This window comes from Zootoca vivipara, chromosome 8, assembly GCF_963506605.1.
Source record: "Zootoca vivipara chromosome 8, rZooViv1.1, whole genome shotgun sequence".
Taxonomy (NCBI): domain Eukaryota; kingdom Metazoa; phylum Chordata; class Lepidosauria; order Squamata; family Lacertidae; genus Zootoca; species Zootoca vivipara.
The window spans coordinates 35,278,835-35,293,231 of NC_083283.1; the positions used below are offsets into that span (position 1 = coordinate 35,278,835).

Here is a 14,397-nt window from a genome sequence, read left to right on the forward strand (position 1 = left end):
ATGTAGTCTGCAGAGGGAAGGTCTTTTATGTGGTGGTGCTTACTCTCTAGAGCTCCATCCCATCTGAAAGGAGCTGCCAGTATCTGCTCCAGACATTTCTATTTACTCAGGGCTTCGCATGTGATTAATTCCTAGCTTGGAATAATGTATATTGCTGGCTACAGTAAGTGGAAGTTTACAGTGGTTTATTGTTTTACAGTGTTGCTTTATTATTGTATTTTGGTGAACTGCTCTGATATTACAGATGAAGAGTAGTATATAATTTTTTTTTAAGGTAGACAGAATATATGTGCTTTTGCATTCAATTGGAGGTTGAGGCCCAGTGTAAACATAAACTGCTCTAATAACATGAATATGTACTCCATCTGGACGACTGAGATCTGATGTCTCAATAAAACTCATCTGGTTACTACCTAGAGATTTTAACTAAAACAAGAATTCTGTAAAGCTATGTGCTGGGGTATTTTTTGAGGCCTGTATTGCTCTCCACTTTTAAAGCACGCTATACAGTACTAGGAGTACTTGGGTTTCAGTGTTAAGTGCAAATTATTATTCAGCTTCTTCATAGTCTCTGGTGCCAGTTTTGTTCAATTTTGTCCTGGCAGCTTTGTAGAGTATGTGGAGTTTGTGTTGCTGTTTCAGTTCCATTTATAGATAGGAAACATGGCTTCATAAAAATGGAAGTACCAGCAGGAGCAGAAAAACCACTTGAATATAGCACTTGTTGCACCCTCAATCTATTCTTCAACATCCACTATCTCACATCTACAAACATAGTCTTGCATCTGTAATCACCTGTATTCCATCCATATAGTTTATGAATTGTGTGACTTTGGTTGGTACGGATTATACTTGGCCCTGAATCAATGTTTGGTAGTAGCAGTAGTACTTCTACTTGTTTAAATTATCATTATACCATCTCTTAAAAAAAATGAAATTAAATGTGTTATTACATTTATATCACAGCTTTCCTCCAAAGAGCTCAAGGTGGCTTCCTCACTTCTCCCCATCCCCATTTTACTCTTACAACAATCCTGCAAGGTGTATTAGATTAAGAGACAGCAATTGGCTCAAGGTAATGTAGTGAGCCTTATGTCTGACTGGGAATTTGAACCCTGGATTCCCTGGCCCTGTTCCAGTACTCTGAATACTACAACGCCACATTGGCTGTCATCTCATTTTTCTCCCTTGTAATCTATTGACTAAGTACAACTTTTCAAACAAATGTATGTATTTTATGAACTGGAACGAGTGATAAAATTGAGATAAAATGATTTTTAGAGTGTTATTAATTAATTTTCCAGCCTTTTGCCTGAGTTACTTCTCTGGATTAATTACAGTAATGAACAAATATCACAAGAGGTGAGCAGTTATGTGATTAGGGGTTATTGTGTCATTTATTCTCTCCAAAGAGCTGCTTTTATACAGCTAATTTGTAATCACTTTGTTCCATTGACAGTGATGCTTTGTTCCATGAACCACTTTTAAAGTACTTTTAAAGATGACGCAACAAGGGTGGATAATCTGTGGACTGTACCCTGCCCCCAAGAGTTTTTGTTACTGCCAAGGACCCCTCCCTAAAAATATCAATAAAAAGAATCTGGCAATTTATGTAGGTCCCCTGCTTTTATTCTGTGATGGGCAGATTTCAGTGGAGGATGGGAAGTTTAATTGCATGAGTAAAAGTCATTTCACTAATGCAATGCCTTTTGGATACAAACCTGCTCTGGAAATTGCCAGGAAATTTCATTTCATTGGGTGGCCTTGAATTGGGTGGTCTTTCTCCATTTTATACTATTATATGAAGAATTCTCCCTTAGATCTGCTTTTTTCCCTAACAAAAAAGGTTCCAAATGCTTTAGCACTTCTGTGACAGATCTGGGGAGGGATTCCCCCACCCCAAATGCTGATCCCACCTATTTAATAACTCAGGATTTGAATTTTGAAATTGTTAGCTACTTCTGGCCAGTTGTTTATTGTGTGAGATGGGTTATCTTGACAATATTCTGAAATGAAACCTATTCAGAAACTCCTGCCTATTCAGGAACTCTACAGGAGTCACAGTTTCTCATAGGAAAACTTGATAATTTTACTTGCTTTGAGACATCTATGGGGGAATGCCTGTTACTTTTACATGCCATGTCTGTGGGATCCTCTCTTCCCATATATGAGGAAGCTGCCTGTAGTATTTGCTTGCATGAAATTGTGGCATCTCAGAGAATATATAGAGATCATGTCTTTGTAACCATCCTCAGCTTAAATGTTTCATTCCTGTAAAAAGCCAGCATTTAGGATCCTCAATGTTGCAGTAGAAGCTAGAGGCACTTCAAATAAGGGGTTGTTACCTAGTGAGGCAATAGGACAGCACAGTAGCACCTTGGGTTACATTACCCTTGGGTAATGTAAATTTCAGGTTGTGAAAGCGGCAACCCCAGAAGTGTTTCACTGCGTGTGCATGCACAGAAGTGTCCACCACTTCTCCTCGGGTTGTCAAAACCTTGGTATCCGGCCAGACCTCCGGAACGGATTCCGTTCACAACCGGAGATACCACTGTACTTGAACTATCCTCAAGATAATTCCCAAAATGTCAAAATGTAATTCTATATTGATTATGAATTGTAAAGGTAGGAACCCATAAAATATACGGTAGTTGCATACCCCTAGTTAAGTTTTTGTAGAAAGTGCTATAGCCATGGAAAACTATTATGGTTGTTCTCTGTGTAGCAGGTGTAATGTTTGAGACTACTGTACTAATTGTGGTTGCCCAGTTGAATGATGCATTTTTGTATTAGCATTGCACATTCCTAAGTGATGAAGTGCTGCACAATGTGAGCTGACAGATGTGGTAAAGAGTTTTCAGATTGAAAGTTGGAAGTTTCCTGCAGCTTACACGGGGTGGTAAGCTTCATGTACAGAAACCAGTGAGATTCACATGATATTTTTAAAGCAGTAGTTTTGTCTGGATATTCTCCTGTGTACTAGACTAGGGCCAAACCTGAATCTAGACTTGCAGGTTGTGCCCTCCTGCTGTGGGGAGGGGAATCAAAAGCCAGCAGCTGGAGCTAAAGTCAGGCAAGTTGGAAGCTTGTTCCCCAAATGCAGAACACAAAGGTGTTGACCAGTCAAGAGAGTTTGTGCTGTCTTTGAGTTTCAGGGGCCAGTGTTGGTCTTGAATTCTTCCTTCTCTGCCTGAAGAGGGAGAGAGATTCAGTTTAGTTCACATTTAATGTGACTCTACCTAATTTCCACTTTCTGAAACAATACATGAACCTAAATGCAGCTTTCTTTTGAAATTTACACTTATCTGGATTCTGCAGCAAAAAGGAAAAGTGTGTAAAAATGTACATATTGTGGGAACATGTGCATAATAATAATTATTATTTTAGTGAAAATAAAATACAACAATAGGAAAATTGCTTAGCAAAGTGCATTTTAGGAGAAATGCACATTAAAATGTTGACTTACATTTTCATGACTTTATAAAAAATGCAAACTGTTACTGAAATGTGGTGAGCTGAACTTAAGATTTAAAAATTGACAGATTCATCCATCCCTAGGCTTGAGTTTAGGAATGAACTATTGAAAACTGGAGTCCCTGATATCATTTGCTGTTTGCTGCTTGGTTATGAATTGGGAGCACAAATACTAACCTGTTATAAAGGACCTTGTGAGAACTGTATAGCTGCCAGCTAGCTATCTCAATATTTTTTTCTTTACAAGGAGTGGCATTTAATAATTGAAGTTATATGGCTCACTCTGTCACCTATACTGTATTATCGCTAACTACTCTTTTGTACTTTATGATTCAATTAAATTAACTGAGCCATTTATTAACTTATTCATAATAAATTTATTAATTGCCTGTTTTCTTCTGTATGCATAGCCAAATCACACCAGTTAAGGTCTAACGTTTTACTCAGTTCGTACCAAAAAAACATGCTGCAGCTGTATAGTGCAGTTCCTTGATTTTCTTCTAGTTGCTGTTCTTCTTTATAAAATTGTTCTGAACTTCACATTGATGATGGGTCCAATTTATCTACAGTCAATAAATATATGCATGTATGGATTATAGTTTGAAGTCAACAAAAGTATAGTTTTTGATATTTAGGTAGATTTGCAAAATGGGATTTTTGTACCTTTTTATCTAACATATTTAGATTGGGCTGTTAGAAAACAAATGCCATAGCTTCCCGAGGAGAGAATTATTGAGGCATTAGCAGGCAGGTTTTGCCTCAGAGCTATTGCACCCTGCCCTACAGGAAGCTGGGTTGGTCCCATGGTGCTGTCACTTTTGAACTACTCAGATGTGTACTGGAATGTAGTTTATTTGAGAATGAAAGGTTTTATTTTTAATAGGCATTCTTTGGCTGCTCTTTACCATTAGCATGTAGGCAAATTATTCACTCCTTAGTTGTGAAACACTCTTCTAAAGCACATCGGAATTCAAGCCTTCCAAAAATGCCAACAGTCTTTATTATTTGGGCTAGAATTCAACAAGTTAGCTCTGTCTCTCTCTGTGTAATCTAATGTTTACACAATGCTTTCTAAAAAGCTATCAGAAGGAAGTTTTCAAAAATTGAAAAGCGGCTATTGACAATATTTCCTGCTTGAGGAGAGCTAACAACTAAAGCATGTTTATAAATATTAGTCTTGCACCAATCACCATTACCTTCCAGTTCAAAGCTTGGTTTGCAAATGTTGGATCAGAAGGCAGCCTAGCTGCATGTGCCTTTCTTTCTTGCCAGTGACACACCATCCTTAGTAGTACATAATACAGTACATGTTTTAGTGCCAATCTGAAAGTGTGGATTATAATTGTGTCAACTTTATAGATACAAATGCACCCAAAAGTCATCTGATGGCTGACTGTCAGCATCATGTAAATGTGTGTGGCTGCTGTCCAAATCGCACAGACAAGCTTTGTGTCCTGACTTTTGTTTGAGTTTGTACAGAAGGTTTAATGCTTTTAGAATTTAGTCACTGAGGCATGCTTTCCTGCAATCATTTTTAAAAATCTGTTCTGTTTTGCGTCTCTGGTATGTTGGTGTTTAGTGATTAAATGAGACAGAAAAGATCCAGGATGCTTTGTTAGTAGGAGGGGGCAAATTTGATTGTCGTCAGCACTGGGTTTCCATATGGGTACTTAAAAGCATTTGGCTTGCAGATGATTGCACTAAAAATAGCTTTTGAGCAGTTTGCAGCAGGGTCCAATTTCGTGCCTTAGCTGAGTTGGCTATAAGAAACTTTCTTTGTGGCTGTAGGAAGGCTTACATGAGGGACGTTTTTTGCTGGTTCTATCTGGACACTTGTTTTTTATATTAAGATTTACTTAATTCATGGATAAAGGACACTGATGCCATGGCTGAAGATTCAGGTATACTTCTAGGAGCTTGGAATACCTAATGTATTTGTGACTCCGGGGGTGAGCAGCAAAACTGTAAATGTATTGTGGTATAACTTTAATCTGAAGTTCAAATAGTTTAACAATTATTAATATTTGGGACTTCCTCTTCCTAGAGCTGTATAGCTTTATGAAATAGATACACTGCAAACAATGAGATTTATCTTTGACTAGATATATACAGTGTTTATGACTTCATGTCTAATTAGAAGCAGATCTCAATTTTGTTCAGTGGGGCTAAATCTCATGTAATAAATGGATTACATTTTGTCTTCAGATTTTGACAGTGGGTGCCATTTTTTCTACTTGAATCTAGAGAATGAACAGAGATCCCTTTACATAAAATGGGGCATATTAAACCTCAGGTGAATGAATATTCACGAAGACCTAGTTCTTCACATTATTTTATGAGCTTTGAAAGCGCAGCACTGTATTTTACAGGACTATGGGATCTGTGTAGACATATGGTAGGTGAAAGTAAAGGCTTACCAGATTTGGAAATTGACCTACTTTCTACATGGCTGACAGTTTTTGCATGCAGGGCTTCATCCTTGATTTTGTTTTCTGGAATGGTATATAAAATATGCTCTTAGCTCTCAGTTGGCTCTTAATTATTAAATGTCATATGATAAAACTGAAAGGGGAAAAAAGATAAGGTTCTGATTAGCATAGCTCAGAGGAGTAGCTGGTGTGGGCAGTAAAAGCTTCATATCAGAAATTGTTTCACATTGGTTCTTGAGTGGTATGTGTTTGCATAGCAGTAAACAGTGCTTCACAATTTCAAAAATAAATGTTTGTAATATGGCATTTTTCATGAAACTGAATTTACTTTTTGCTTAATCTCAGGGGGAACTATCTGCTGCTGAGATCATTTTTACTTATATAGATTATGCAATATCAGTTGCTAAATACGGTACTATATTTATCTCTGCTTTGGTCTCTGCATCATAAGTGCCTTCACTATCCATGAAGTTGCTGGACCCAGTAGTGTGCTATATTATATTCCCATGACTTGTGCTACGGAAATATTTAAATATATTCATCTGTAACATGAGCAACTACTGTATATAATACTTGATGCTTCCTCTGATGACTGTTTAAGGCCAGGCTGAATGTGGAGAAGCTACTTCCATGATTCAGTCCCAAATTTCTTAGCGTGCTTTAAAGACTGAGGATTTTTTTTGTAGTTTTTCTTCTGGACCCAAGACTGTAGAGTGCAATCCTATACATTAGTGACAGCCAACCTGTGGCTCTCCAGATGTTGAACCTCAACTTCAGTCATCCCTGGCCATTGGCCAGACTGGCTGGGGCTGAAGTTGGCATCCAAAAATAACTAGAAGGCTTGGCTACTTCTGCTATACATTTTTACACAGAAGCAAGTCTCAATGTGTTAATGAGTCTGATTATTTATTTATTTGATTTATATCTCACCATTCCTCCCAAAGGAGCCCAGGGCAGCAAAAAACTGTACCTAAATTTTAGTTTTAGTTCCACAAGCGAATTTATAACTAAATCTCTTCTGAAACTAATGGACCTATGAAAAAATGGGAGCTGATAAAGGAATGATTATGATTCTTTGCTCAGTAGCAAAACCTAGGGGTCAGCAGTTCTTCATTTTTAAACACCCCCATTGTCCATAAATTTACCAATGTTCTTAGTTTACTGTGTGACTGTCTTAACATCTCTGTGACCTTACTTATAATATGTAGTTTAAACACCATGAAAATCAATAGTCTTGCACATAATAAAGAATTATGGGATCTGTTCTAAACAAAATAATAATATAGTATCTGATATTCTGGGTTGGGTTGTATCCCAAAAAGGTGTGTATTACATTCAAATAAATATGGTAGTCTTTTGCCCAACACCTTAAAAAAAGATTTTGGGGTGACACAGAGCTGCAAAGGTATGGAAGAGGCATGAGCATAATGGAAAACAGTTCAAATCATGAATTACAAAGTGGGAAACAAGATTTAAATAAAGGATAAGTTTTATCTTTTTATGTTTGATAATTTTAAATGACTTTGATTTAATTTAACCCATCAGGCTTGAATCAGTAGACAGTCTTTATAATTGCATGAAATTCTTCATTTTGAATTTTGTGTAATCAAATAATACTGTATATTTTCAGGAATGTATAATTGTAAGCCTTGCCTTCTAGTAGTAATTTCACTTGCTTTATTTTACAGAAGCAAGACATGGAGGGAACAAGAATGGGAAGAAAGAAGGAATTTCTGGAAGTTCATTTTTTACTTGGTTTATGGTAATTGCACTGCTGGGAGTGTGGACATCAGTTGCTGTGGTTTGGTTTGAACTTGTTGATTATGAGGAAGTGCTAGGTAAGCATTCCAACAGCATTTGAAATGAAGTAATTTTAATATTTCACATTTCCAAATGTCATTCTTTTGCAACTTCAGGATTTTGATTAAGAACCTTGAATCATATCCAGCTCTGTGGCTCCACTGGCACAAGGGACTTTTGTAATACCTTTGAACTTCCTCTTCCTCTCCTGTCTCCTCCAGCAGCCCCCTCACAAAATCAGCTGCAAAAGAGTTGAGGGACCCTCAAGAGCAAATTTTAAGGGTGCACAGGGGGAGGAGAGGAAACCAAAGTCTAGTGCAAGGATTTAACCTTTCAACAGTTACAGGTGCTTTATTCATTGTTCACTATCAAGCACCAGATATTCATGAAAGTGTTGAGTTAAAGAGTAAATTATGTAGTTCATCTGTTCAGGTTTTGACAATGTGAATAATGGTTTCTATATTTTTACCATGCATGCAGCCAAAGCAAAGGACTTCCGTTATAACTTGTCAGAGGTACTCCAAGGTAGGATTATAGAGAAATAAACTATGCTTATACTTCTTGGGATTGAAATACCTGACTGTTGGCATACTGCTGGAGTAAACAAAATATGCTGTAAATTATTTTAATTTTTGTAATGGAATATGGTTGGCTTCATTATTTTATCTTTTGCTATACTCTTCAATCTTTGCTTTCTTTAAGTGGTTTTCAATTTTTTGACCTTATTCAGCTGCTACTCTTTCTTTTAGCGTTGAGTTTTGGTACTTTTTTATTAAGCTAATTTATGAACCACTTGATCAAAAACAAATTCTCCAAGTGTACAAATAATAAAAAGCTGAGGAGGGGGAACTGGATCGTGTGAGCTCTGTGTTCTTTGGGGGAAGTGTATGGGCTAAGTTGACTTTCCCATTTTCCTATGAGAGTGGAAAGCTGATATAGGTAACACCTGGCATGTAGCCTGTTCTCTGCTTATCTCTATATGAAGCTGCTTTGGGGCATTTTGCTTCAATTGATTTGATTCTAGAGACTGTTGTATCTCAGAGCAAATAGAAATGGCGTAACCATTTGCACTTCATGCCAAAATTATCTATAGGATTGAAGTAGGAGGGATGCAGGTGGGTGAGAAGACATTTCAATTGCCTGCCTTTCTCACAACTACCATTAAAGTTGGTTAAAGTCCTCATGTAGTTGTGAAATGGAAGGTAGAGGATTTGGCTATGTGTAAAAGTGTAATGCATCCAATATCCAGACTACAAATATTTCTAAAGTGGTGAGCCTTAAGAATGTGAATTTCAAAGCTTAGAATTGCAGGTGCAGATTTTAGCTGATTTATTATAGTGTTTTGACATCATGTGGAAATGAGTAATTGTTTCCAACTGAAATGTAGCCATGAAAATACTAGTATTTGGGAAGGTTAAATAATTATAAAGATTCCATAATTCATTAAAATAAATTATGCAGGGTTGTATTCAACTAAGTTATACTTGCAGTACACCCTTTGAAATTTATGGGCCCAAGTTAGATAGGTCCAGTAACTACAGTGGGTCTGTGCTGAGTAGGATTAACACTGGATGCAACCCACAATCACTATCTATTCTGTTTAGACATGATTCCAAATCCTATGGTTTGCATAGCTGAGAGCATAGCATAGCTGAACTCAAAGAATCAATCAAACTGGTTTAGAGCTGTTTGCCTGCTTTTGTCACCTGTCTGCTCTGCTCTCCTGTCTCTGACTATATTGGCCTTTGGAAGCAGAACAATCTTCTTAATTATGACTTGTCAACTCAGACATCAAGCCAAACCATAGCTAGATTTCCTTTCTTATAGTTCTGGTTTATCATATTATTTTCAGTATAACTAGTGAATAACAATTGAATGTGTTGCTAGAATTTTCAGTTTCATTCTTGGATATTTTGATTTTTGTTGTTTGGGATAAAACAAATAGATGCCCTTCGAGCAACCACCTTGGCAGGACTCTGTTTTAGCTTCTTCTCTGCATGACTGTTGCTTCTGCCTTGTTCAATAAGCCATGGCAAAAAATGAGCTCAAATTATGCTCTCCAACTTTTAGGACTTTCTAGCAATTAATCTACTGTATCAGCCAGCTTGGCATGCATTTCTCTGATTGAAATTGCTTCTCCCTTAATTTCTTTTGAGTGTTTAGGGCTATCGCTCTGCCAGTATCCCAAATGCAGCAATTGCAAATTTCCATAGCAGCGGGAATAAAGTTGCATGCATCTGCATTATTCCTGAGTACTGTACACCAATTTACTGTCTGAAACAGATGCATTGAACGTTGTGTTTGATATGCTGCTTACGAAGTATTGTACCTTTGACATTAGATAGGCAATTTTATTAATAAGCCTCTTGTAGCACTTAGCAGTAGATTTTTGGGTTTTTTCTTTTTCTTTAAAAAAAATACTATTCCAGTAATTTAGATATATACTATTTAGTGAACTGGTAGGTGCAATTCTGTTCCTGTTAAAAGCCAGTACCATAATTGACACTAATGTGAATGGAGCAGGATTAGAGCCATTGTGTCACTTGGCTTGCATAGTCATTTCAGATACAAAATTGTTACAGTTCCTTAAACACTAGCAAGTAATGAGGTGCTGATTTAGCAATCCAAAAATATTTCAGATTTGCAGAAAGATACACTATCTTAAGGAGTTTGGTTTGTTTATTTGGAAAAAAAGTGTATCATCTCAAAACAGAAAGCTTGCATTTGTGTTTTGGAATGACATATTTTATAAAATGTTGATGCTCATGATTTCTTGCTTCATTCCATCACACATTCAACAGATTAATATAGAAGCAGATTACTGAATTAGTTTCTTTCTGTCCCTGCTCTAGGAAAACTTGGGATCTATGATGCTGATGGAGATGGAGATTTTGATGTGGAAGATGCCAAGGCTTTGCTAGGCAAGTAGACACTTCTAAACATTACCTTCTGTTGCAGCATTAAAATAATGAATCTGGTTTCCAAAACTTCACAATATCATTATTTATTACATGTATTTATAAACAAAAAGTAACCCAAAATGTTAAAATAATCACAGCAATTGCTTAATATTGGTGAAATTATGTAGCACAGCACAATGTTCTCATATACAGTATGAAACATTTAATACGATAAATGTTTAAAGTGAAAATATGTTTAGAACTTTTTAGGGTACCTGTATAAAAGATTCCTGAGAAACATTGGTCAAAAATCCAAAACCAAATTAAGAAGACTGCTTAAGCCTATTAAACCTCCTTGAGTCCCACATGCTGTTTAAAGGCTCTGTGTTGCTTCCTTTTAGTACAGGGATATCGATTTAATATTCAGATGTTCTCTAAGATCTTCGGCTGTCTGGGAAACTTAATAAATTTGGTTTGTGTCGCTGCACTGGGCAAATATATTTCTTTGTTTTCAGATACCTAATTCATTTGATCATGTACAACCTTTAACCCAAATTGCTTTTATGTATTCTGACTACTTGTGTTTTAAGAATGTACAGATAGCATAGAAATCAATTTATTCAGACACACCCTGAATCTCCTCCATTCATGAGTCGATTAATACAGCATAAACAACTACCCCCCCCAAAAAAAAACTGAGGGGTGATGGAGTGATAATAGGCAGGTGCTATCATTGTTATTTGTGATAAATTCTTTCCCCAGTTTCAAGATTTACATTGCAGAACTTTATATTAAATGTGAATAATATGAACAATACTGATTTAGTCGTTCATCAAGATGCTTACTCAATACCTGTACATGCTGAACTTTTGCTTTATGTTAAAAAAATACATAAACTTTGAGTAGCAGACCTTTGGAAGATAAGGTGTGTGTGTGTGTGTGTGTGTGTATAGAGAGAGAGAGACAGAGAATGCATATTGATTTGTTTGGGCAGGTGTCAGTAATTTACTGGTTCAGGAGCCTAGTCTTTAGTGGTAACATTATTTTGCAACTGACATCAAAAAGAACTGTATAGTTGTAAAGACACAATCATGCTACTGTTTCATAGATGTACAGTCATGCTTCATGTTACGGACACTTCAGGTTATGTGTTTTCAGGTTGCGGACCGCGGGAAAACCCAGAAGTATGGGAACGGGTTACTTCCGGGTTTTGCCGCTCGCGCCTGCGTAAAAGCGCTAAATCACACTATGTGCAGAAGCACCAAGTCGCACCTGCGCCTGCGCAGATGCGGAGCTTCAGGATGCGAACGTTGCAGGTTGCAGACATGCCTCCGTCATGGATTACGTCTGCAACCCAAGGTTCCACTGTACATGCAATTAGAAATCAGATATTCCCCAGTCCATGACCACGATTGGTTCATATGAGCAGGGTAATGAAAGCTTTGTCTCCCTCACAAGGCATGTCTATCTCTTCATCTCCTAAAACAACCTTGCTGGTGTGATTTTAGGGGTGTTACCCTTACTTTATTAATTGCTCATTTTTTGTAATAATAATAATTTTATTATTTATACCCCGTCCATCTGGCTGGGTTTCCCCAGCCTCTCTGGGTGGCCTACAGCAAATATCAAAACATAATAAAACATCAAGCTTTTGGTTACAGACACCCATTTGCTTTCTCCTTTTCTTTCTTCTTCAATCTGTCGTTCCAGGATAAATGCAATCTGACAGCAGCGTTTTCACAGTAAAGGGAATAAGCAGCTAAAATGGGGAACAAGATCAAGGTTTTTCTAATTCTCAATCACTGCTTTATATACTGTAATTCTGCAAGGAAAGAACAACAACAAAATCATCCTTAAGAAAAGACTCATTTCTTGGTTACTGAACCAATATGTTTTTGCACTTAGGATATGTTTCCAGGGATGGGGGAGCTTTGGCAGTGCTAGACTTGCAAGTTAAGGGTATGGGGAGAGAGTTTGTGATGGGTTTGCACCTGCCTGATGTGAATGTTGTACCATATAGATAATGGGTTGAAGATGGGAGTTTTCTACACCAATAGCAAACTGTTAAAAGTGGTTATTAGATGCTCTAATAAAACCTAGCTTGCTAGGTAGAGTGTTGAAGTGCAGGGACATAGCATTTTCGGAAATGCTGCCTGTTTCATGCAGAAGGCCAGAAACATGGACAGATGGGAGGGGTTTGAATGACATGGTAATGTCAGGAAAAATTATTTAGATTTATTAAACATTGGGGAACACTTTAGGAGAAGCCATGCATGCAAAAGAGAGGGGCTGTACTTGAATTACAATGAAACCAGGCTGCTAGTGCTAATTTCATAGGGAAATTGGTCATGCTGGAGTACATCCAGTTTGGGATAACTCTTAGCTTAGAGTGTTGCTGTATCAAGAGATCACAATCTCTTTATATAATTGTGGTAATTTATGAACTATGGGGTACAGTTCTAGTTACTGTACTCTATATCAATAGAATATATTGCTTGAAAAGGTGAGGAAAGGGTTAGAACCAAAATTATACAAGTTGTTGAGGCACCTTTTCTGTGAGGAAAGGCTACAGCTTTTGGTGCTTTTTACATAAGCATGTGTTCAATCCTCTCCCCATTGGTGGCCTCTAATAATCAGCCATCTTGGCAAGGTCAGTAGTAGGAATATGTCTTTGTCAGTATTTTTTCCAATTTCTTCAAATGGTGTCTTTCTTGGGTGCTTATTAAAACTTCCAGATTTCTTTTTACTAATTTTCTTAACTATACTGTTTTAGACTGCTGATCATGAAACAGGCTCTCTTAAATCCTTCTACTTCAGTTTCTTTTTTCCACCTAACTGCTACCTTCTCTCTCTCTCTCTCTCTTTCCTTTTATTCTTATGTAGGCTTAACCAAAGATGGCAATAATGAAAATATTGACTCACTTGAGGAAGTCCTTAATATTTTAGCGGAGGAAAGTTCTGATTGGTTTTATGGTTTCCTCTCATTTCTCTATGATGTAATGACTCCTTTTGAAATCATAGAAGAAGAAGAGAGCGATGCAGCAGATGATGTTGATGCTACGTCACAGAATGAAGGGGTTCAGGGAAAAAAGACATGTGTTATTGTGGATTTACAGAACCAATGACTTTAGTTCAGGGATCAAGTTCAATTATTAAAATGCAACAGGCTACTGGGGTAAAACCTGATGTAACCCCTTTCCCTCAATGGACATATCAGCCATGTGATGTAGATTCACTTGTCAAAAAGCCTTTTTGAGAGAGAGACTGGGGTAAGACAAAAGTGTCTTCAGTCGTATGATTGGTTTCTGTATGGCTTTGCGTCGGTTTGTGCTTTCTTAGCACTAACCTGTGCTGTGCATTCTTAGCACTAACCTGCACAAGCTCTATGGTAGTAACCTACACTATTAACCCTTAAATGATTCACCTTTCTAATAAAGTGTTAAATTGCTATACAGTACAGTAGACTATTCTGGCATGATTGACAAATTATGTATATATTTATATTTTATATTTTAAGATTCTGCCTACTATTGCATTAAATAAGAAAACTATTACTGAAATTATTTGAATTTGCTACCAATGAGTATTCCTTAATTTTATAATTTATTACATGCTTTTACAGACTTATAGAGCAGAAGACTGAGGTTACTTAAATTTGTTATGTTAGTAAATCCATTTACTATATGAAAGAAATAGCATACAATTGTTGTATATTTTAAAATGAAGGTTTCATTCTTATTTTCTTTATATACTATTTTATCTCTTAAAAGCAGATTTGTTTGTAAAAATTTAGT

At 36.8% G+C, this 14,397-nt stretch overlaps 1 protein-coding gene across 5 annotated transcripts in view; it reads left to right on the top strand.

Annotated features, from left to right (window-relative positions):
* ASPH (aspartate beta-hydroxylase) overlaps nt 1–14,397 on the top strand; it is a 91,335-nt gene that overhangs the window by 7,033 nt on the left and 69,905 nt on the right. For 2 of the 5 annotated variants that reach the window (XM_060277782.1, XM_060277786.1), the window contains 3 exons: nt 7,592–7,741; nt 8,184–8,228; nt 10,556–10,624. In XM_060277782.1, coding sequence (XP_060133765.1) covers nt 7,592–7,741; nt 8,184–8,228; nt 10,556–10,624 — 264 coding nt within the window. Of the gene's footprint in view, nt 1–2,571; nt 5,376–7,591; nt 7,742–8,183; nt 8,229–10,555; nt 10,625–14,397 lie in introns of those variants that run through there. The other 3 variants (XM_060277783.1, XM_060277785.1, XM_060277784.1) reach the window with 3 other exon arrangements.